Here is a 23870-nt window from a genome sequence, read left to right as displayed (position 1 = left end):
TTTAAATTCATCACCAAGAACAGCAGAGAATTAGTACATGGGCAGCGGCAGAACTGACAGCGCCTTTTAATGCTTTAGCTATGATGGAGTTTGTCCTGCTGCAGAGTGTCCTGCTGGACACTCCCCAGGATTCAGGATGGAGAGCAGCCCTCCCCCTGCACCCTGTGTGCCCCTTCCCCTGGCCCTGCTCAGGGCACAGCACCCCAGAACTTGGCACAGGGGTAACTGTTGACCTGCAGCTCACCTGGCACAAGCAGCTGTTCTGTGCCAGATCCTGCTTCAGGTTTATTGTTGCTCTGACTCAGCTGTCAGCAGTGATTTCAAATGTAAAGTAAAACAAGAGTCTTCCTGAAAAGCACCCAACCTGCACTGGAGCAGGAGGGAGGAAGAGGAGCCCCAGGTTGGGGGGCCCTCACAAAGAGGGTGATTAGACATAGAAATGGAGTTCCCATGGACATGGTGGAGGCACCATCCCTGGATGTGGCACTTAGTGCCATGGGAGGCTGTGTTCCTACTCCCCAGTTTCCAAATTATCCACTGCCCCCGTGTCCTGTGCCCTCAGCAGGACATAGGATCCCTGGGGGTTCTGGGACCCCCAGGACAGAGGTGGCAGCCAACCTCTGAGCAGGGACCTTCTTCAGACAGCCTCTGGGTGCCTCAGAGCTGCCATCACACGCGAGGCACGACAAGCAGCACAAACACGTTTGGGACAACTTTACTTTTGACACCAGAGTGCAGGCTTTCTTTACAGGAATCAAAAAAAGAACATTATTTTTTTAAAAATTGTTAATTTACTCTTGCTATTTGATATTTTTTTTTTTTTTTTAGCATTTCACTTAAAAAAAAGCTACTCCTGGAAGCCACCACGTGTTACAAATGTGTAAGCCAGTGCACTTTGTTTCCCCTGCCATCGCTCCTCCGAGGCGGTGAGCTCAGGCAGGGCTGGGGTCCCCCAGCTGCCCCCTCCTGGGTCCCCAAGTGGTCCCTGCACTCTGTCCATCTCCTGTGTGTCCAGTGCCAGGGCTGGGAGGCCATGAGGGACACGCTGGGATCCTCATGGAGTCTTTCCGAGAGCCCATCCCAAAGGGACTTCCCCTCAAAGTCGTGTAAACATCCCTGCAAGGCTGCAGCGCAGGTGGGAGCCCCTGCCCCCCCAGCAGGGGTGCAGGAGGGTCACCCTGATGGAGCCACTTCTAGAGTGACAGAGTTGCTTTTTTATTTTTAATTGACTTTATTTATTCGTTTGCTTTTTGCAGATTGACTGGAAATTCATTACTTTTTTTTTTTTTTTTATTGAACAGTTGCTCAAGAAAAAGAGAGACCTGAACAATCTTCAGAGTAGAAAGGGGCAGCCTTGCCATGCAAAGAGGAGGAGTTCTTGTTTTTATTATTATTATCATTATTATTATAATGTAGGACCCCAGACAGCCTCTCTTTGAAGCAGTCCGGTGCTCACAGCAGTATGTGGTTGGATTTTTTTTTAGAAGGTCATAAATTAGCAACTTATACTTTATCTTTAAAAAAAACTGAATAAATAAATTAATTAAAACAGAAAGAGAGAGAGAGAGAGAGAGAGAGAGAGAGATCGTCACGACATGCAAGAGCTTACAACAGAACAAGTAAAAATGACCAAAGCAAAATAGAAGAAATGCAGAAGAAAAGCCCAGGTTCAGTTTGGTTTGCAATCAATGCAGTGTGGAAGCATAATTTATAAAGGTATTTCATATACCAAAAAAGGCACCACAGTATCTACAAAGCCAAATCCTCAGGAGCGTTTCTGTGGGGTGGGGGAAGCAGCAGCCTGGCTAGAGCAGACACGTCCCAGGGTGCAGATCTCCCCCTTTAAGCTTGTCCATTGCACATCTGAACTTTTCCACTTTACGTTTGGTTTTGCTGTGTCTGTTGGTAAAACCACAAGAAGTAACAATAATAAAAAGACGAACATGAACAATGGCAAAAGGGGACGATGTTCTCACCTGGCGACGTGACAACAGGCAGAGTATTTCTAGGATGGGGTTTAAACCAAGGTGGGTGGGGCACAGGGTGGGCCTGGCACACGTCCCACAGCTGCCACAGCCACCCCAGTGCCCACGGGGGACATGGGGACAGCCAGAGCCTGGCACCACCCCAGCCCCCCACCTTACACCTCGGCTCTCAACCTGTAAATGAAGAGAAATCTGGTGTCTGCTGCACGTGCCCCGCAGCCCCGGGAGGGCTCCCTCTGCACAGCCACTATCTGCAGAGCAACCACTGAACAAAGGGACAGGGAGGAAAAGGGGGGAAAAAAAGAGAAAGGAAAGAAAGAAAATAAACATTTGAAATAACGTGTTTACTAGTGTTCAGTACATGAGATTCCTAAAGAACAACTTGTCCTCCTAGTTAACCTTGTCCTGGAATATATACAGGTTGTTTGTTGCTGCCACGGCGATGATATTCTCGGAGGGGTGCCAAGCTGTGTGCAGGATCTTTTTGCTAAAGTCCAGACTGTCCACGCTAATTTCGTCTTTCCTCCGCTTGCCGCCCACGCAGACCTTGCGGGGCTTGAGGATGGCGCGGGGTTTGCTGCTCTCCCGCGAGGCCTCCAGCGTCACGTCGCGCTTGGTGTTGCGGTCGAACATGCGGAAGAAGTTGTTGTAGGAGCCGGTCATGATGACACTGCCAGGAGGGAGGAGGGAGGTGGGTGAGGGCGCTCCCAGACCCGCTGCCCCTGCTGCCATGGCCCAGACCTGCCCGGCCCCAGCCCCGCAGGACCCAGGGCACCACCGGGATGTGCTGCACCGGGACGGAGCCACTCACCTGTCGGAGCCGTTCCAGACGCACTCGAACTTGTCGAAGATGCAGTCGTTCTCGTAGAGCGAGCAGAGCTTGCTCCTCAGGTAGTCGTGAACCTGCCGTGGGGAGACGCGCTGTGAGGCCCCCGCGCCGGTGGCACCAGCGGAGGCTGCAGAGCCACAGCCATGGCCTCCCGGCCCAGCTCCACACAGCTCAGCGCCCCGTGGCCTCCACGCCATCGGAAGCGGCACCAGCACCACCTCACCCACCCCGATGCTCTGCCCTGATGCTCTGCACCTCCCTTAGGGCTGCCAGCACCTGAGCATCCCACCCTCACTCACACCCAACCTGTGGTGTGGGCAACAATTTAGCAGGCTGCTCAAAGTGTGCCTGAAGTGCCAGTGTAAATGATGTCTCTACAAATCGGAACTGGCATTGTCCATATTTAACTGTTCCTCATTTGCTTTCCATGATTTAACAGCAAGACACTCCTGTCCACCTTCATCTCTTCCCCTCTGCTGCTGGGCCAGGACTGCAGCTCAGGCAGCAGCACTGTGGGTGCCCAACTGCTGCGGGTGCCCATCCGTGCCACACTCACCTGGTAGGTCTCAATGGGCCGGTTCTCCATGTTCAGGTCCCACACCTTGACAGTGAGATAGTCCCGGGTCATGATATACCTCCCACTGTGGCTGAATTTGACATCAGAGATTGAGGAGATGATCTCAGAAAAAAATGACCGGTTACTTGGGTCTTCAGGCTCTTCAAAAACTGTGAAAGAGGAAAGGACAAGCATCAGCTGAGGCAGGAGCTCCTTGTGCCCAGGCCAGGGATCTGCCCTGGAGCCACAGGATGCTCCAGGAGGGGAGTGGGCATCCCTGGAACCCCAACATCGCATGGCAAAGGAGGCTCCAGAGACCTAGAGATGGCACCAAGTTGGCATCCCAGGGCAGCCACCCCCACCGCCCCCCAGCCCCATTCCACCCAGCAGAGGCACCTGCGTCCCCGTGGGACATCACCGCAAGGGGCTGGTGAACACTCCCCACTCCTGTGCATGCCCTGGACTGGACACATGCCTGTATTTTAAAGACTTTTCCTTGGCACAACTGAAGCTCCTTTGCCCCTGATGTGTGCGATAAGCAAGGAGGATCATTTGAGCCCAATCTGTCACCAGCATCACAGAAACCTGCAGATTTAAGGTCCTTGCACACAAGTTCTGCTCACTGGAAATCACATGCAGTGCAACTGAAAGTCAGCATCAATATTTTATAGCCCTGCAGCCTGCAGATTTAATCTGATCAGTCTTTGAAAAAATCACAGTTTGAACAGTTTAGAGGAGACTGATGAAGTTCCAAACGAAAGGTATTTACAAATTTCGCTTCAAAGTAACATCAGCTGAGCAAGTACAGCTTTAAAAAACCCAAGCAGCAGCACCTGCCTGGGTTCACCATCCCCTCACTGAGCCCTGTGCTACACCTGAGCTCCTGAGCACAGTGGAACAGCCACCTGACATGCCAGAAGAAACGATCTCGCTACAAATCAGGAACGGTGCTGCCCTCAGCAGGACCCAGCTCTGGGCCTTTCATCACCAGCAGGAAATATGATGACACGTCAGGCTTTTTAAATAGGAAAAGCGACAGCATCAAGAGAAAACAAAGATCTGAGGCAGTCTGTGGAGAGCCCCTGAGTGCCACCTCTTGTCTTTGCTGTCATCATTACAGGTTTGCTCGCTCCAGGTCGGCCGGCACGGTGAGGCTGGTGCTAATGGCTGCATTGTTGCTGTCATGGATGCGTGTGCATGAGCTGCTGTCAAGGCTGGAGGTGCTCAGATTACAGCACCAGAGTAGAGGAGGCTGTTGCTGATACTGTAGAAGTAGAAAATTTTAAATTACAGATCAAGCAAACAGGAAAGGCCTCAGAGAATGAAGCCAAGAGCTGAGGCAGCACTGAGGCAAGTCAGCAAGGTAAGACATCTGTGGCACAAAGAGCCAGGAACAGCTCTGGTCCCTGAGGTGGAGCTGGCCTGAGGACCACAGCACACAGCTGGGCCAGGCAGGGGCTTCTGGAGCTATTTTTGCTTCCTGGCTGAAGGCTTTGTTGTGGCTTTGCTCCTGCTGCAGAAGCAGATCTGGGCTGCTGAGCTCATGGAAAGGATTTCTGAGCACTAATTCTCTGTTACACAACAAGCCCCTTTTCCCCTGACAGTGGGCAGGAGCTGCTCCCTTGCCAGCCCCCTTCTCCAGCCCCCTCTCCATGGGGTGACCCACCCCAGGGGTGACCCTGCTCCTTGGGGAGCCCTGGCCACCTCTCCACTGCCTGCTGGGGCAGTCCTGTGCCCTCCTCTCAGGGAGGAGCCCAGCACACCGCTGCCTCGGCCCCAGCTACCGCTGCCCCCCCAGACACAACGGGGGCTTTGCTTTTGTAGAACTACATCTGCAATGTCCAAGGGCAACATCTGTGAGCTGCCAGGTGCCTTATCAAAGCAGCTTTGAGTGCTTCTTGCTTCTAACCAAAGCCAAAACTGTCGTCAGCAAAGAATGATCGTGTGGCAGCTGTAGGGAAAGTTCCTCCTTTGGGAAATGGGCTGTACTTGGAGCTTTTAGCTTCAGGAGTTAGGTAGAATCACAGGTGGCTGCTCAAAAGAAAAGCAGAAAGCCCAATGCCTTTTGCTGTGGGGAAATAATTGTTGTGACCCCCAACAGGGCTCTTCCTCACTTTCCCATCCACTTTTCAGAGCAAGATTCCTTTTGCCAGCATTACAGCTGCTCCAGGGATCCCAGACTCCCTCCTTTGGCTTTCCGTGGTGCTTCAGACAACACATGGGATTTCTTGATGCCCGGGTGGGTGTCCTCACATCCCCGCAGAGCAGCCACTCCTGGGTGGCAGCTGATCCTCTCTCAGGCCAGCACTGCAGCTGGAGGTGACACACACAATGTCACAGATCTCAAGGGCCTCAGATAAAACAGGCAAAGAGAATTTAATAAGAGAAGCACTTAAGTAAAAGCTGCCCCAAGCAGCACACTGCATCTATCTAAATAAACATGACTGGGATGTGCCGAGCGAGCTTCTGCGTCTTTATGAAATATTGACAGTTATTAAACGTCTCCGTTGGAGGACTCGCCTCCAAAAGCCAGTGTTGCTTTTCATTTTGAACTTTGATGAATGGTCTCAATTTCAACTCACAGATCTGCTGAACTGCAATTGACTGGGGCTGGTGCTTCTGAGGGACGGAGGGAAATCAATAAGGAAATGTCACAGGAGAGGTCAAACCGAGCTGGGATTCACGGCTGGCAGCTGCAGGGACACAGCAGTGCCCAGACACAGGGAAGTGCAGGGGGGGCTTCTGCTGCTGAGGTGTCAGGAAAATTAATTTTATTTGCTCCTTAATTGTATTCTGATTCTCAGCTGGGAGCTGTCACTGCAGGACGGTGAGACACGGTCAGGAAATAGAATAGAAAGGTGCATTGTGCTCAGGACGTGGGAGAACAGCCATTGACTATCTCCACTCTCCAGGCAGCGCTCCAAGCCTTCCTCTCCACTGTGACCACAATCCAGGAGCCCAGAAGCAGTCTCTGGTCTCTAATTCCATACTGCCTCCAGGAAAACCAAGCCCAAAATACACCCAGGTGATCTCTGCGTGTCCATGATTAGAGCTGGGCTCCAGTAACTTGCATGCACTTTGTGCACCTTGTTCTTGTAACTGTGAAAGCTGAAAATCTCTTTTTCCCACAAGATATTGGTCTTTTTCTGAAGAAAACTCAAACAAGAACTGAAGACAGAGTGGTTCAGCTGTCCAGTCACAGCACAGCAGCCCTTTCTTCCGCTGTATTTTGCTGTCATTAAGGCAGAGAACAAGCTCCTTTAGGTCTGTCCCAGCTTTGTGTCCTATTTTCAACACTGTGCTGAGCACAGAGCTGCCCCCAGGAGCTGTGGGGGCACTCAGAACTCACCAGCCCACCCATAAACACTGCAGGGTTTTGTGCTGGTATCTCACTGAGCTCAGCGTGGCTGCCTCAGCTGCAGCTCACTCATGGCACCAGCCCAGGGGGGCCCAAGGACAGGCTCCCTACCTGCCCAGCCCACGCCAAAGCTTCAGGGGCCTTTTCTGAATATCCTAAGCCCTGCGGCATCAACCACAGCTACCACAGCACAGGAGGCTATTTGGACAAAGAGCCTGGAGAAGCCCAGCACTCCCCATCTCAGCTGCTGTGAAAGACATCCCAGTGACCCCTCAGACCCACTGCTGCCGAAACATCACCATGGGGGGTTTAACATGCTCCCCAAAGATGGGGGGCAGACCCAGGGAACCTGCTCCTTTCAGGGCCAGCCAGACTGAGGGATGTTGGCCATGGGAACCCCGGGGACAGGCAGGACCACAGCCCAGCACATCCCGAGGGAGGACAGGGTGAGCTGGCAGGGCAGACCTGAGCCCAGGCTGGTCTCCACTCCCATTTTTGGGCTTTTCTACCCCAAAGGGACCCCGTCCCAGCGGCACTCACACTTGGCGTGGCGGTCGCAGAGGGCGGCGGTGCGCATGTCACACAGCCGGATGGTGCCCTTGCTGCTGCTGTAGACGAAGGTGTTGCAGTGGTGGGGGTGGAACTCGGCGGCTGTGATCACCTCTGTCAGCTCCTCCATGTTGGCCGGCTTGATGTCCACGATGTCTGGCAGGGTGAGTCAAGGAGCCCCAGCAGCCCAGCCCAGGCCCCGCTCCTCCCAGGGGGTCACCTCCCGGGGGTCTCCCTCTGCCCATGATATCTGCTGAAATCCTCTCCAGCTGCCTAAATTTGCCACATGCCCTGGGGATTCTCAGTAGAAAACACTATATAAATACTACTGATTATGTGTCCTGTTGTTATTATTTCTGATGTAGCTGTTACAAGGGTGACTGGCACGACCTCATTTGTAGAGCTGTGACTGGCAGCCTGTCACCCCGCTGCAGGGTATATTGCAAAATGCACGATTCATATTTCTCCTCTCCCTCTTCCCCAAGGCATCTGTCTTCCCCATCACCCCCAGGCCCCCTCCCTCCTGTCCACCTCCTGTCCACCTCCTGCAGACCCTGCAGGCAGAACTGAAAACAGTCTCACCCACCCCGAGAGGCGGCAGCAGTGATGCCAGCAGAGTCCTGCACCAAGGAGACCGTTATTCCATACTCCTGAGCCCTTGCTGGAGGATGAAGCTCCTGTTCCAAGGAACTGTGCCTCCAGGTGAGACCAGTGACCATCACAGTGGATGTGGACACAGGCATGGGCACAGCTCAGCTGCCTCCTGCAGGGCTGCACCTCACAGGTCTCCCTCTGCCACTCACCTTCACCAGGGACCAAACTCCCCGTCCGGTTTTCTCATTCTCCCACTGATATTTGCACATGTCTGGGCTCCAGGGCTTTTCCAGCCCAGCTGCCAGCCAAGGCATCTCCCTTATTCCTGCTCTTGGTCAGGCTGGTACCAGTGAGGGGCTGCAGGGCAGCATGCACCAAAGGATACTAAAACTTTGATTTGTGATTTCAAAGTTCCACAGGTTTATCCTCAGGTCATCGGCTGACATGTAGGTCTCGTAGTCACTGTTGACGGAGATGGAGTTGATGTGGTAGGTGTGAGCGTTGGCAAACACCCTCCGGGGGGTGGCCTCCACCATCAGGTCCATGGGCCGGAGCACAGGTACCTGCGGGACAGGAAGCAGAATGTCAGCACCCTGGGAAAGGGTCTGGTGTCCCACCCGACCCATGCCAGCAGCTGGCACGGGGGACGTCCCCACGGGCACCAGCAGAGCAGCGGCTGCCGGGGCTCTGTCCACCCGCGTCTGAACACGCTCTCTCCATGGAAACCCAGCACCTTCCAGAGCACGGGAACAGAAGGACACATGGACACAAAAGCCTTCAAATTTGAAAAGAGGCAGCAGCAGCCCAGCTGACCAGGCTGGAACCTCTGCTGCAGCAACCATTCCTTCTCTGAAACAAAATAAAATCCATTTCTGTGCTGTTTTGTCCCTGTTAACCAGAATCTGAATTCTAACCAAAATGCATCTCTTGAGAGACCCAGGTCAGCACGGAGTTTTTCTTTTAGCTTTTTTTGCATTTGCTTCGCATTAAGTGACACAGGTTAAGAGATGAGAAGAGACAGGGAAAAGGGACACCCCGCACAGGGACAGATGGAGGGACTGGAAACAGAGATATACACGTTTGCCTTTAGATTAATAAGCATAACTCATGTAAACATCGGGGAGGGAGGCGCAGCAAGAGCAGCACGTGAGGTGTCAGCAATGACTTCAACACAGCATCTGAGGGCAGGGCAGGAGGAGGGTGTCAGGCTGTGCTGCTGCTTGCAGCCAGCCATCCCCTCCAGCCACTTCATTACTCAGTATATTATCTGTGTGCTGCCCAAAGAGATTTCCCACATGGCTGCAGAGATGGGGATGGGAGTGTGACAGCCAGCTTGAGTGACACTGGAGCACCGGGACTGCCAGCTCGGAGCCTGAGCTTAATGTGACGAGCCTGGCTGCTAATGCAGCCTGACACAGGCAATGATGCCTCGTTTGCCACACAAGGGCTCAGTCAGCCAGCCAGGGACGGGTGCTGAGCTGAGGGGGTCTGGGGGCCAGGCTGCCATTCAGACCCTGGAAACGTAGCGGCCGTGCTGAGGGAAAGGGTTTGATGGTTAGTCCAGACCTCCCGGGCACAGAAACAAGAACAGGAAAGGCTTTGGCAGAGGGTTTCACTCAGCAAGATGATGCTGAGTGGCCCGACCACCCCTCGCAGCCAAACCCCAGGCCAGTCCCCATCCCTGTCCCCGTCAGGGCCTGGCAGCTCCCCAGCCCACGCTGCAGCGCGAAGCAGCCGGGACCACTGGGGCTGAGCCAGAGCAGCACAGCCACCTGCACCCACCATCACCCACACAACTGCCCACGTGGCAGCTGCACCCAACCAGAGCTGAGGGAAACTCTGCAGCCAAGGAAATTCTCCACATGTTACTTCACAGCCAAACTGGGGAGGTTTTTTCATGTATGAAACTTAGTCCATCACCAGGTAAAACCCCACAAGAGAACAAACCTGTTCATGTGTGAGTAGGTTGTTAAGGCAGGTTTTTTATCTGCTATTGCAGTAAGAATCTGCACTGGAATATGGAAACCTGCAAGTGTCCATGCCCCTTCTCACCATGTGCTGGGAGCTGCTGCTTAAGGCTATCAACAAGTATTTCAATCTGAAAGCACTGGCAGTTGGAGGCAGGAGCAGCCAGGAATGGGCTGGGAGTACATATTGGCTGGGGGATCTCATCCCACGACAGCAGAAATCTGGCATTGCTGGCAGGAGAGGCTCAGGGTGGCCACAGTCAGTGACGGAGAAGTCAAAGCTCCTAAGAAATGGGGCAACATGAGAGCAACTGAAACCTGTTTTGTTTTTTAAGCACACAGTGACCAAGCCCATGTCTGCCTGAGCCACCCGGCTCCCACCAGCATTGCCATGGCAATCCTCACCAGCACAGAGACCTCCTCCGAGCATCCCGTCTTCAATTACAGAGCCAACCTGCAGGGCAGGCTCTGGTATTATATATACCCATTATTAAAGGGTAATTCAGTGTAACAAACCGCATCTAGTACATAGAAAGGCTGTCAAATAAAATAAACCACTAATAAATTAAATTACTTTCTCCTTTCAGGAAAGAGGGGGGGATGCCAGTCATTTTTCATTTAAAACAAAATCTATCTTAATTTTTTCTTTCTGCCTTTAGCAGGCACCCCCTGCAAAAGAGCCGGTCCCAGTCTCTCAAAGCACACATGACACTTGATTCCTCTCTCCTTGTCTGGCAAAGGCTTCCCCTTCCCAGAGCTAATGAGGCACTAATCCTGCCTCGAGCTGTAAAACTCATTTCCCCAGTGGTTGGGGAGTGGAGGGAGCTGGTGTGGCCCCTTCCCACCACCCATGCTCCACTCCTGCCGCCTCCAGCCACTCAGAGAAGGACCATGGAGAGGTAACACTGTGGCAGGAACTGCTGCTGTTTCACTGCTTTGCTCCCTGTCCCCATCAGGGTTCCCCCTTTCATTGTCTGTCATGTTGACTGTCACTGAACGCTCCCTGCTCCCCAGGGACCAGCTCTGTGGGGCAGAGCTCTCATTTACAGTGCGGTGATGGAGGTGGCCTGAAGCGAGGCAGAGATCCATGACTCCTCAGGAAAGCCTTGTCCTTGGTAGGGCAGGCAGCACTTTCAAAACACAGGTCAGTGTCCAGGGGAAGAGGCCCAACAGCTCAGCTCCCGGGACACCGCGGTCACACAACCCCAGGAGCAGCAGGAATGCTCCCTGGGAAGGCTCCCCAGCCCAGCAGCACAGCGATGCCGGCGGCACAGCCGCTCCCGGCAGGATTTGGCCAAGCAGGATTAGCCACAGCCAAAGCCCAGATTAACCCTAGCCTTAGGTTTGCAAGAAGGAAAAGGTAATCCAGCTCCTGGCAAGGAGAGAGCAGAGCTAGCTGCTCCAGGACAAATCTGGCAAGGTCCTTCACCTGCTCCAGCAGCTGAGCTCCTGGAAATGCGCTCCCCCCATGTTTACTCCTTACCTACAAAAGGCTTCCTCTGTAACCGGCCAACGCTGCCTGCAGATAATATTTTTCAGACAAAATGCACATCAAAAACTATTTTTATGGCAGACTGACAATTTCATGCTTGTCAGGATTTTGTCTTATTGGACTTCCCCCACGAGGTGTGGAAGGTCCCTTTCCACAGGACAAACTCACTATATTGTTACTGGTCCAAACAGCTGATAGAGCTTCTGGTCCCACCTCTCTTCCCTGGACATGTCCCTTCCTCCTAAGTGTCACACTGACACCACTTCTCCTATTCCCTCAAAGAACAAATGGAACATTTTTCTTATCTAAAGTTAAAAATTCTGAACACTTCATGCCAATTTCATGAATTTGCTTTCCCCTGAAAGATGTGACAGTTTGAAAAGGTATTCTTAAACCTACTTCACCTGCTGAAAAAGAGCCAATGTCAGTAAAAATCCCACCAGGCACTTTACAATTTTCCTACTTTTCCTGGGAGAAGCGTGCAGAAGCACAGCCAGGTCACCAGTGCAGAGCAACCCCAACCCGCTTGATTATTCTGCCCAGCACCTTGTTTTCACAGCACGTCTAGACACAGATACCAGCAGTGTAATTGCTGTGAAAAAAGACATGGAAAAAGTATCTGAAAGGCCAGTTCTGGTCACCAGCATTTCAAGGTGAGCAGGGTGGTAAACCCCTGCTGGGGCAGAGGGGCCAGACTGCCCAGGGGCAGCAAAGCATGCAAATGTTACACATTGAGCCGCTCTTGAGCAATTTAATAAAAACGGGAAAAGCCTCTTTTTTTTTTTTTTTTCTTTTTTTTTTTTTAATTTCTGTGGCAATGGCTTGATGGTGATCATTTGAAATTGATTAGTTCTGCCATGTGCACTTTATAGCCAAAAAAGCCAAATGTTTCGCATTATCTTGTCATTTAAGTGATAATGCTTTGGAGGACGCATACACAGAGAAGACAGAGCAATCTGTTTGCTGGGGCAGCAATGCAGCCTCTCCCTGTCCAGTGCTCCCAGTTTTGCCCATCACAAGCACTGGGGGAGGAAGTGTGCCCACACTCCACCGCAGCCTGACTGATGCTGTGCAAGATCAAAGCAAACTTGTTCTCTATGTAAAAAAGATCTAAGCCCTGAATACGATTTTTTAAATTATCTCCTGCACACATCCCACGGTGTAGGGCTGTACACCCAGCAGCACTCTGGGGCACAAGGAGGCCATCAAATGACCCCAAAAGCCTGCAACTACTAGACCAGGGGCTACCCAAGTAAGTAGAGCTCTTTTAATGACAAGCAAAAGGCTTGCTTTACAGTCTGAGCAGAATTTAATATTCCTTTTGCACTATGTGGGCTAGAAATTCCTCAGAGAACGATGCTCATGAAGTACATTTAAGCCATTATGAAGAATGGCTAAGAGATTATTGCAGCAAGGTGGTTTTAAAACCCTTTGTTGCTTGTCTGTGGTCAAAAATTAAACTGTGGGTGGATGAAGCTTTACTCCAAAGCACGAGCATCACAGGACAATTAACCGTCAAAGATAACACCAAGCTGCAGCAAAATGCTTACAGCTATGTAAATATCTGTCTAAGTAAAACCATCAAAACATTAGATCAAACCGGGGCTGGTGGGAGACTCCTCCATCCGCCGTCCTCAGGGACAGCAGGTGCTGAGCAGACAAGACACTCAACCACAGCACCAGGCGTTTCCATCATGTTCCACCTCTTCCTGCTGCCGTGAAGCCGGAGCCACACGTTCCCGTGGGGCTGCTTGGCTGGAGAGCAGGGAATGGCAGTGCCTGGACTCAGAGCTCCAGGAAAACCCCCAAGCAGCAGAGTCCCCCAGCCTCACGGCACCAAGCTGCTACCAGGGACACATGGACTGAAACTAAAATGAAGGCTGAAACTTTTGAAGCCAACAGTGGACTCCAATAAATAGGGTCCAGTTCTCAGGTGTTTCAGTAAAAAAAAAGTCACTCATTCCCTAACATATCCCAGCAACTGCTGCCACCTTCACCACGGGGAGCAGGGACAGGGCAGGCGGGTGCCCATGGGGTGGGCTGGCTGCCCCCCTCCACGCACACAGCCCCAGTACCCCACATGTCTTCAGGAAATCCCTGGCACTGCTCTGCCCACAGCTGGGCCCAGCAGCAGACATGCAGGCAGCAATTCCCCGCTCAGCACCAGCAGGGATGGATGGGCTGGATGGTGTAACTTCAAGGTGAGCACCTGCAAAAATGCCAGGGCTGATTCTGGGCTCCACCTCACCCCCAGGGCTGGCAATTCAAATGTCAGGACGTGTTCAAGGCCACCAGCTCTCACCAACCATCAACAGCAAAGATAAGCACCACAGGGCCAGTACACCTGTCAACGCACCATCACCCTCATGGCTCCACTCAATCCACAGCCACTTCCCAACACTGCAGCAAAGACTCCCCAGCAACCACCAGGGGCTGCACCACGGGGACAAGGAGGAGCAGGAGCAGCTCTGTGTTACAGCCTGGCACACATCACTGCAAGGCCAACATGAGCAGCAAGAGAGAACCCACCAGCGGGTCTGGGCAGGGAGGCTGTGGCACACGTACCCCCAAACCTGCCAGCACAGGTCTGGGGGACACCACAGGAGAGATGGACATGGGGGCACCTACAGATCTGACAGCCAGGTCTCCCTGAAAGATAAACAATGCATTTTCAAAAATTTAAGAATTTTCATTTCAAAATGTCGAAACTCAGTGTTCCCATAATGAAATATTTGGCTTAAGAGGCTACATTGATGTTTTGGCTGTTTCAATACTGTTTGTGTTGGAAAAGAAAACAAACACACATCACATTTATCCTGGACTCTAGAGTTCCTTCACTTCCACTAGGAATTCAATGCTCTTAAAGAATATACTAGAAATAACAATGAATCAATTTTAAAAGAATTCCTGCCTTGCAAACCCTGCCCTTGCCTTTGGCTTGCTGTGGTCCCCAGCAGCATGGGGTGCTCAGGTGGCCTCGAGCACGGGACCAACACTGACAGCAGAGCTGGGCACAGGGGCTTAGATGGCAGATCTAGGCAAAATGGTGACCTCTGTGTCCCCAGTAAGACCAGGGCTGTTCAGAGTGTTCAGCCAGAGAAGGAAGCACTAACTGGAGTAACACCCTTCAGCACTTGGCTCTTGAAGACCTGCCTGCCAGCCCTGCAGAGGCTGAGCTCTGACACCCAGACCTTGAGCAAACTCCTCCAATGAACTGTCTAGGTAACTGCATATTAGGCTGGAATTGCTGCCTGAAACATGACAACAGATACATATATACATGAAATGAAATGTTTTCATGCTCTGTGAAGAAAAATGCCTGCCAGCCATCATGAGCAACTCAGCACGCAGAAGAGAATTAACTACCTGTCGGGGGTTCTCAACAGCTTCATCTGCTGTCATAAAAGTGAGTCAAGGATAATAATAGGAACAATTTCATATATATATATATACACACACATATATATATATATATGTATGTATGTATATAAACCCCCCAAGTACTCAACATGCAAATTCTGACAGGATGTTAATAAATTACAAGCTGGTCTGCTCTGATTAATGTCAAGACAAAATTCCTGCATGCTTGGCATTTCCAGGCCTCTGGGTTAAAGGAGTTGCAGACTGTTTCTGCTCTAGTGCCAAGGGGAGGGGAGCACAGCTCCCCTGCTTTGCAGAGGGTCCCCCCACTCGCTGCCAGAGCCCACACGCCCGGTCTCTATCGCTGCCTGAACCTGCTGCCAGAGCGCAGGGCGAGCTCTGACCGACGCACCAGGGCACACGGCGCCGCGGGCCGGGCTGGCTCTTTATATGCAGATACCACCAGCAGCGATCCCAGGGCAGCGCTGGGGGAAGGGCGGGTCCGCAGGCACAGAGCGATGCGCAGCAGCCGGGGGTGCGGGGGCCTCCCCGGGGGCAGCTGCTTCAACGGGGTCTGTGCATCCAGCCCCTCGCGGCAAACAGGGAACCAGCCGCAGGTGGTCACATTTGACTCGGGAGGGTGGCTGTCATCTCCTTAAGCTGGGCAGAAAACTCCTTTAGAGAAACTGCTTTTGCTCCCATTGTCCCTGTGCGCGCAGGACGAAGGGAGCGCGCCCGGCGGGGCCGCGCACACGGGGCGCGCAGCAGCCACCGCAAACGAGCCCGACACAGCGCTTGGCAGAACAGCAGCTCCTTCCTCCGCCCCACAGCCCCGGCTCCGAGGCACCCCCCGGCCCCACGGTGGGACCCCGAGGAGAAAGCCCCTTGGTAGCCCTGCCCGCACTCACCCGTAGCACGGTGATCATGGAGGGGTCTCGCAGACGGCCGTCCTCATCCTTGAGATTGTATCCCTCGGGTCTCTTGTCCCTCTCGCTGACCTTCCACAGCTTCACCGTCTTATCTGGGGGCAGGGGGAGGGCAGGGTCAGGCCGGCCGGTGGGCAGCGAACGGCTGCCACCCTGCCTGCCGCTTGCTGAGGGGGCTACAGGTCACCCTGTGCCAGGAACCCCCGGGGAACGTGGTGTTACTCTGAAGTGTGCTGCTTCTTTCCTCTCTCCTGGCAGACTCTATCAGTAGTTTATCATCACTTCCACAGGGTCTCATACACAACCATATCATCCATCTTCATTTTCTCCTTTACGTGGCAATTCCAGTAGAGTGCCATTAATTTTGTTTTTATTAACCTGCTTTACTTCAGGGGGTTTCTATATATAATGTTAGCTTAACCGTAAGGACAAAAAGAAACAGCACAGCACAGGAGCATTTCTGAAAGAATAATTTTGGTAACCTGCTAGTATACGAAACACCATCCTAAATGGAAAGATAGCATCCTTGTTAATCAAAAAACTATTTAAAAACTCAATTAACAGAACATTATGCTCTATAATTAATCTTCATTGCATTTCAATGATTCTCCCCCCAAATGAGTTTAATAAGTCTTTGAATTTTATTACAATGATCAATAGCGTCAATTCTATAATACAAAGTAAGTTGGTTATGGAAGATAATTAGACCCCTCCTTTTCCCCTGAAGTAATTAAGTCACATCCATCTTAAGATCCCATTCATCCCAAGTAATATTCCTGGATCCTCCTGATATTTATTTGACATAACATGAGCTGAATGTAGCTGCAAATTGAAACAAATCAGCTGCAGTTTTTCTTTAGAAAAAGATCCCCAAGATTAAAAAAAATATAAAATTAAAAAAAAAGTTGTCAGCAGGAGGAAGAGGAACTGGCAGGGAACAAACACTGTGAAACAAGGACAAACCCTCATGCATGGGCACCAAGCCCTGCCAGGTAGTCCTGGCCAGGTCCTTGCTCCCTGTGACACCCATATCACCCTGAGTTGACATTTTTTTAACTTGTGTTTTTCCTGAAGAACCACCACAGGGAAGACCCTGCCTAGCTGCAGGATCCTGGGATCCTGGGTGGGATGACCAGCAGTGCTGGTGGCCACGTACCGTTGGTGGAGAGCAGGAAATAGGCTGCGTTCTGCTGCGGCAGCCATCGGATCTTGTTGATCTTCTCCTCAATCTCCAGACTCTTCAGGTAATCGAACTCCGGCTCGTGGCTCTGGAAGGTGCTGTAGACATTGTACTCTCCCCGGCGATGGGGCTGGTTTTTGCTCTGCAGGACGGGAACAGAGAGGAGAGAACATTTCCTGCAGACTCTTTCATTCCCAAGGGTTTGTTAAGGAGGTGAGCGCCCGGTCCCCATGACACAGGGCAAGTCTGGAAACCAAGGCACAGCCTCTCCTTGCGTGGTGGCTCCCACATGTTGTTGAGCTTGGGGGAATGGAGCAGGAGCAGAACAGGACCAGAGCAGAACTGGAGCAGGACCGGAGCCTGCCATGTTTGGCCATCCCTGGTGATCTGCTGGCACTGAGCACCAGCTCCTGCCAGGCACCAAACCAGCCCCATCAGAGTCACCAGCAGCACCCACCAGCACAGGATAAGCAGCACCTGCCCTGCAGGTGCATCAATGCAGAGCAAGAACAAAGCTCCCAGGAAACAGACACAATCTCTGTGGGAATAGACGCTGTGTCCCATGGCTCAGACTCATAAGGTGTCTTGGGCAAACCCCACCCAGTGGGAGAGCCACCCAGCACCAGGCAGGGAATGGGGTTGAGGTAATTAAATGAAATCATCATGGGGATGAGCTTTGTACACGCAAAGGATGCATTTGGGCCAGTGGAGCCTCACTTGTATCCTGGAGCACAGTCCTGCTCCAAAGCAGGAGCTGAATGGAATACACCTGGAGTGACATTAGCAAGCTCAGAGTTCAAGAAAAGCAGAAGAATAATAAAATGAGAGAGCAAGGAGAAATTAATACTGCTGGAAAGGCTGACAAAGTGTCTGAGAGTATAAACTTTAATCAATTGGTCCTCTCCATATATAGAAATATATATAGAAATCATTTTGAGCCTGTAACTTCGGGAAACATCTAAACCCATCATCAGACAGTGACATTTTTCATGGCCAGGCCTGACTCATCCCATCCAGCAGCAGCAAACAGACCCTGGGAGGACGGTGCCCACTGGCTCAGACCATGCGATGCCGCGTGTCACACCAGGGCAGCCACCGGGGACGGCTGCGGGGATGGCAGGAACCTCCTCCAAATCTCCTGGGGCAAAACGTTTCATGAAGGAAACCTGATTGTTTAATCCATCTCTTCTTTCCAGACATTTCACACCTTTTGGCAGCTGGGGGTTCTCTGGGGGGGTGCTGTTAGCCACAGACACCTGTGCCACGACTAAATGCACCACAGGACCCCCTGTGCCCCCAGCTGCAGAGATGCATCCAGAGCAGAAGGATGCAGGAATGCAGTGTGGGCTTGGAGGGTGTTTTACAAGACGAAGCCTGGTTCTGCTCATGTTAATAGCCACTTTTTCCATTTGGAGTCTGCCAGGAGAGACCTGAGGTTAGGAGTGACACAGACGGATTAGGGAGCAGCAGGAAGCTCCTCTTAAAAGGATAAAATGGGCATTTGCATTCACTGGCACTTACCTCCTGCTCACGCTGAAATATTACAACACGGCCCCCCTTGTCTCCTGTTGCTAGTAATTCTCCAGTGTGGTTGAATTCTACTGTAGAGATGATGTCAGCTGGAAAGAAGACAAAGACAATTTCAGGAACCGCAGGTTGGCTTTCTCAGCCGTCTGGGCAGGGCCGTTCCCAGCAGCCACACGTGTCAGCGCCTCGTCCCCGTGGGAGCCTGTAAATCTCCCTTTTTCTTCTGCCTAGAATAGTAACAGCCACAGCATTTTGGAACTTTGCTGTCATGAACCAAGACCTGCTCAGCACCCCTGCCCCTGTCCCACCAGCCAAATTCAGGGGGTTTCCATCTCCGTGCTGTGCCTGTGCTGAACACAGCCAAGGGACTGGCAGCGGGGACATGGAGCTGGGTGACACGGCACAGGATGGTTTGGGATGGTCCGGCACAGGATGCTCCCCTTGTGCCCTGGGGAGGTGGTTTGCCTTCCCTCCTGGAGGAGAGGACACCTTCATATTGCCACCCAAACCCACCAGGCAGAGCCGCCTGGCTCTTCACATCAACTGTGCTCATTTTCTTTGCCTGTTGTCAGTAATTACAGTGACACGTTCTAGCCCGCTGACACCCCAAAAGCCACCAGCTCACACCACGCCCCCTCCCCACAAACCAAGAGGCAAAACCCTGGGGCAGGGACTGGTGCTCGGCCGCAGAGACAGGGAGGAGCGAGGAAATGCTCCCGGACTTGAAACTTGTAAACGCTTTAATCTGCAGTGTTTACCCTTGAGGCAAAGCAGGCAGGAGAGCCGCTAATGACTGGATTTATTTGGCCTATTTTTAGAAGAATGTCAGAGGTTAATTCCGCGGCAATTACTGCCCAACTGGTGCTCGCCCACTGCCTGGGGCAGAGCTCTGCGCAGCGCTGCACCGGGAGAGGGAACGCAGCCTCCAGTGCTGCTCTGGGCGCAAGATGGGCTCTGCAATGGGGGCACCCAGCTATGCCCACAGGCAGAGCATTCCCACCAGGGTGGCTGATGGGATTTGCAGTTCTCTTCCCTCTCATTTCTGCATTCCCCCAGCACCAACAGGGCGGCACGGCCCATGGCTGCTCACCAGCACTCACCACTGCCCCAGCCCCCCACCTCAGGCACACCTAATCCAGCACATACACCCCCTGATCTGGCAGATGGTGGTCATGCTGCAGCTCATACAGGCTTTGCCTCTTCCATTGCCCGGGCAGGTGGGTTATGGCAGTGGGAACTAGCCCTCAGGCACAGAGAAACCCAGGACATGAGACAGACCATCCCTGACTCCCACTGCTCCGTGTCTTGCAGGGGAAAATTCCTGCTCACTCTCTGGATCTTCCCTGTCCCCGATAGCGTGCAAGGCGCCCACCACATCTGCTGGGCTGTGAACATCCAGATGGCTGCAGGCTGGTGAGTGATGAACTCCAGGCTGCTCCCATTAATATTCGTGCATCTTCCCCATCTTGTCCCACCTCTTCAGCATGAAGAACGTTTGCAGTGACAGGCGAATGCATTTTGAAGTTCATCTTAATTAATTTACAGTGCTTGGCTGCTGTTGATAGATTCAGGGAGATGATTTCACCACAGATGGAGATGGTGCTGCAGAAGTGAGACCCAGGAGGTAACGAGTATCAGCCCGTCCTGCTGAGCCAGCATGACGGGGCTGGGATGGGGCTGGACTGTGGACACGGGGCTGGAAAGCTCCAAGGCTTCATTCCCTCACATGGAGCCCTCTCCCTCAGGCTGCCTCTGTGGGCACAGGCCAGAGGGCTGGAACCGCTCGTAATAAAAAGGCATAAACATGGTGCAGAAGGGACGAGCTCTGCCCTTGCCTAGACCAGCCACAGCCCAGGGCACCGCAGCGTCTGCTGGGGGTGTCAGTCACCAAACAGACCCTGAACTTCTTCACATCACTTAATGTCTCCCCTCTCATCTGGGTCTGAACTCTCAGTTAAATACAGTTCCCACTTAGTAACCAGGAAAACAGGTCATGGAAGGTTTCCAGGTGTTCTTTTTTCTGGTTTCCCTTAGGCAGCTTACTTCTTGGTTGCTTCTGCTGTACTTGCACACTCTTTAAAACCTCTTTTAACAGTCTGCTTCTCTGCCAACAGGTTTACAGTCCATCAGACAACAGGATGTGCAGCCTCTGAATCACCATTTCACATCCAACACGGACTGGAGGTGACCAGGCTGAGTCTGCTTAGCCCACGATGTCCCTGCGCTGCATGCACGGAGCCTCCCTGTTCCGCACAGCCCCGGGCTCCCCACAACACACAGCTGGGTCACCTCGTTGTGGCACAATAGGAAAGGAGAGCAGTGACCTCTCCCACAGCACAGACATGGTTCTGATGCTGCTGCTAAGCAAGCACCTACTATGAAAAAAGAACCACTCACTCCCACAGAGTTCTTTAACCTCAGATTTGCTCAACGAACCAGCCAGAACAGCAAGGACCACAAAGTCCCTTGCATGAGGGAAACCATTGCAAAGAGTCTGCAGTGAAGCTAGAACCTCAGAAATCAAATCAGCAAAATGTCAGTGAACAAAACATCTGCCTGATCCAGATCTCTTTCCTACAACCACCACGTTCTGCAAATGTATCCTAAAGAGCAGGACAGGTATTTGTGAACGTGAGTTAAAGGCTGCCAAGAAAACCTAGACAAAGCAGATCCCACCCGTGCTGCTGCAAACCTGCCAGACCTCCATGGATCCTGCAGAACCAGAAACTGATTTGCAATTTCAAGAAATGGACACTGGGTCTAACAAATACAAGAAAAACAACATATCCCTGAAAAATTAAGCCAAAAGCTGTCTTCCTTCTCACAGATAAGTGCATCCACAGCTGCAGACAGATGCCACAGCCAAAATCAAACATGCTCAAGCACCGAGAAACTTTATGTTTGGAAGCAAATCTGGCTCAGAAGCTTTCAGGGGCTTTCATTCCTGTAGTGGTGAGCATCACTGCCACGTCCCCGGCTGAGCCTGGCGTCTGCAGACACGTCACCTGGAGAACACACCAGGGATGAACCTGGAGCAGAAGCTGCAGCAGCAGCCAAGGACCTGCAGAGGCCATGGCCAGGCAGTGTTGATATGCACCTCACACCAGGCAGCATTTTCTCCCTCACTCAGTTGAAAATTTATCTGTTCTGCACTATTTAATCCTCTCCATCACCAGCTGGTTTTAGGTCATTCACTTTTCAATGAATTAAAAATAACTTTCTGTGCTGCAGGGAGACTGGCTGCCTCTTGTCAGCAGAGCCCTCTGGCGTGCCAGGCCCAGCTCCACCAGCACCTCCATCCACACCAGCCCCATCGCCTGCCTCTTCTGGGTGGGTGGGGAGGAGGATGCAGGTCCATGAATCCCCCAGCCCAACTCTTCACGCTCACCAGCCATCAGCATTTCAGACAGGGATAACTAGAGAGCCTGGCTAACAGCACACTTCATACCTTACAAAACCCTAACAATACAAAATCCTCTCGTGAGCACAAGTATTCAACCCAAACCCACCACCTGCAACAGGAGCCTCACCCCCTGGCCCCTGTGGGCTGGCTCTTCTCCCCAACAGCTCTGGCACAGAGCAGGAAAACCTCCCGAGGGGTAAGGTGGAGGAGGGCAGGATGCATGAGCAGAGCACAGCACCAGACCCTTTTCAAAGACATCTCTCAACAAACTCAGGCCCCTCCAGCACAGCCTGGTCAGTCACAGGCTGCTGCCTGCTCATCCCCACCCACCACACTTAAGAGACACGACAGGGTGATTATTAATTAAAATTCACATGTATTCGCATTGAAATGATCAATAATTTATGTCTGTTTCTCTTAAGGTTCCTACAGCAGTTTTGTGACAACAGAAAGGAAAAAAGCTTCTCCCTTTTTTTTTTGCTTTTTCATTTCCCTCATCACCTCCTACACGCTTGGTGCCCTGAATGCAGGAATTTAAAGAAAACAGTTTCCATGGATACCCTCCCCTCCACCACACGCTGTCCTCCCTTCCCTCAGCATCACTGCTCCTTCACGCTTTCATGCTAAAAATATCAGCGACGGGATTTGATTTCCGCCGTAGCAACACAGTTTTATCAGAAAAATAGGAAATTTATAATACACACACCCCCTCCCCCTCTCCTGGTGTGGAGTGAAGGCGTGTCTTCCGTGAGGAACAGGAAAGTGAGCCTGTTATTAGAAAGAAAGAAGACAAAACCACGGGAGCTGCAGTCAGTGCCAGCTGCAAGGTGCTGCCCAGTGCTGGTCCTCCACAATCCACAAAATTGTGGCAATCCACAAAAACTGAGTCTGTGAAGGAGGAGGAGCAAGGACTGATCCTTGTCACTTACTCCTGCGTCTCCTTCCTGCATTGCTCTGGCTGCTCTCTGAGCAGGACAGGTCTCTGTTGGGGCCCAGGACCCAGCACCCACACACAGTAGTGGAGATGACACTGCTGGAGCAATTCCCTCCCCAGCTCCCCAGGGATGGAGCTCTGCTTTCCCCAGGCAGCTCCTGACACCAAACTGCCCCAGTCTGTCCCCAGCTCGCCAGCGTGCTCCTGCCTGGGGGGCTGGGGGGACCCATGACCCCAGCACTCCTCCCCCTGCCTCGTCCTTCTGATCGTTTGTGCAAATCCCTCAGCGGACGGCCCTGCACACACAGCCTCCAACTCTGCAGATGATTATGAATTGGGAAGCACCATAAATAACAGCAAACCAGGCTGCCAAATGAAGGATTTAGATCATTCAAATCCCAGGCTGTGGGTTGTCAAATATAGTTTAATGCTGGTAAGTGTGGGATAACTCCCCGCAAACATATTTCTCCCCCACACCCCCGAGTCAGTCCCTCGCACAGGGCGAGGGCAAAGGGGCTGTGCTGAGGGGGTTGCTGCCCCCCAGGACCAGGAGCTGCTGCACAGAGACCCCCCAGCCTGCTGCTCACTGTGACAGAGGATGTGAGCAGGATGCCAACAGGTCCTGTTAACTAGAGAATAAACTCTACATCTGAAACAATTTCGGTGGATGAAGAAAGCACTAGGAGGTCATGAAAAATTAAAGAGCTTAGGGAGGGAAAAGAAGGACCCATCCTATGGCTGGTAATGGGACGGTCAGAGCATTGCCCACCCATGAGCACCCCATGGGGTCCAGGTGCAGGCAAAGAACCCTCTCTGTATCCCCCTGCTCCATGGCAGGAGGTGGACCTTGAGCTCATAAAGGGGTTTCAAGGAGGACACAAATCTTTGAGTTTCTGCTGAATGATGCAGCACAATCCTCAGCCTCCCAAGGAGAACTCCTGGCTCTAAACCTCAGTGTCAGCTGTGAGTCTTGCTCAGAAAATCGTGAGACTGTTTGCATTTCACTGTTTAAAAGAGATCCCTTAGGTTTCCATTTCTGTCTGCTTCTCTTAAATAAAAATAAAATTTAAAAATGGTAGCAGGGTTTTCTAATAACTCTGAAGCACACATGCTGTCAGCAGTGAGGAATTCACACTGCATGTCAGAGCTCTAAGTGATGGAGAGCTGTGAAAATGCCAAGGTGCAGGCTTGAACACCACACAGCATTTTA

General features: G+C 52.1%; 1 protein-coding gene across 3 annotated transcripts in view; it reads right to left on the bottom strand.

Moving 5' to 3' along the window:
• Positions 1–799: 799 nt before the first annotated feature.
• PPP2R2B (protein phosphatase 2 regulatory subunit Bbeta) overlaps positions 800–23870 on the bottom strand; it is a 73655-nt gene continuing 50584 nt past the window's right edge. For all 3 annotated transcript variants that reach the window (XM_051631402.1, XM_051631403.1, XM_051631405.1), the window contains 8 exons: positions 18318–18415; positions 16773–16938; positions 15599–15711; positions 8257–8434; positions 7269–7433; positions 3371–3540; positions 2797–2888; positions 800–2655 (listed from right to left, as the gene is read on the bottom strand). In XM_051631402.1, the coding sequence (XP_051487362.1) occupies positions 2376–2655; positions 2797–2888; positions 3371–3540; positions 7269–7433; positions 8257–8434; positions 15599–15711; positions 16773–16938; positions 18318–18415 (1262 nt within the window). In that variant the 3' untranslated portion in view covers positions 800–2375. The remainder of the gene's footprint in view (positions 2656–2796; positions 2889–3370; positions 3541–7268; positions 7434–8256; positions 8435–15598; positions 15712–16772; positions 16939–18317; positions 18416–23870) is intronic.

The sequence above is a fragment of the Apus apus genome, chromosome 13, assembly GCF_020740795.1.
Source record: "Apus apus isolate bApuApu2 chromosome 13, bApuApu2.pri.cur, whole genome shotgun sequence".
Classification (NCBI taxonomy): Eukaryota; Metazoa; Chordata; class Aves; order Apodiformes; family Apodidae; genus Apus; species Apus apus.
The sequence above is the reverse complement of the archived record's forward strand: the minus strand, read 5'-3'. Positions and strand labels throughout refer to the sequence as shown.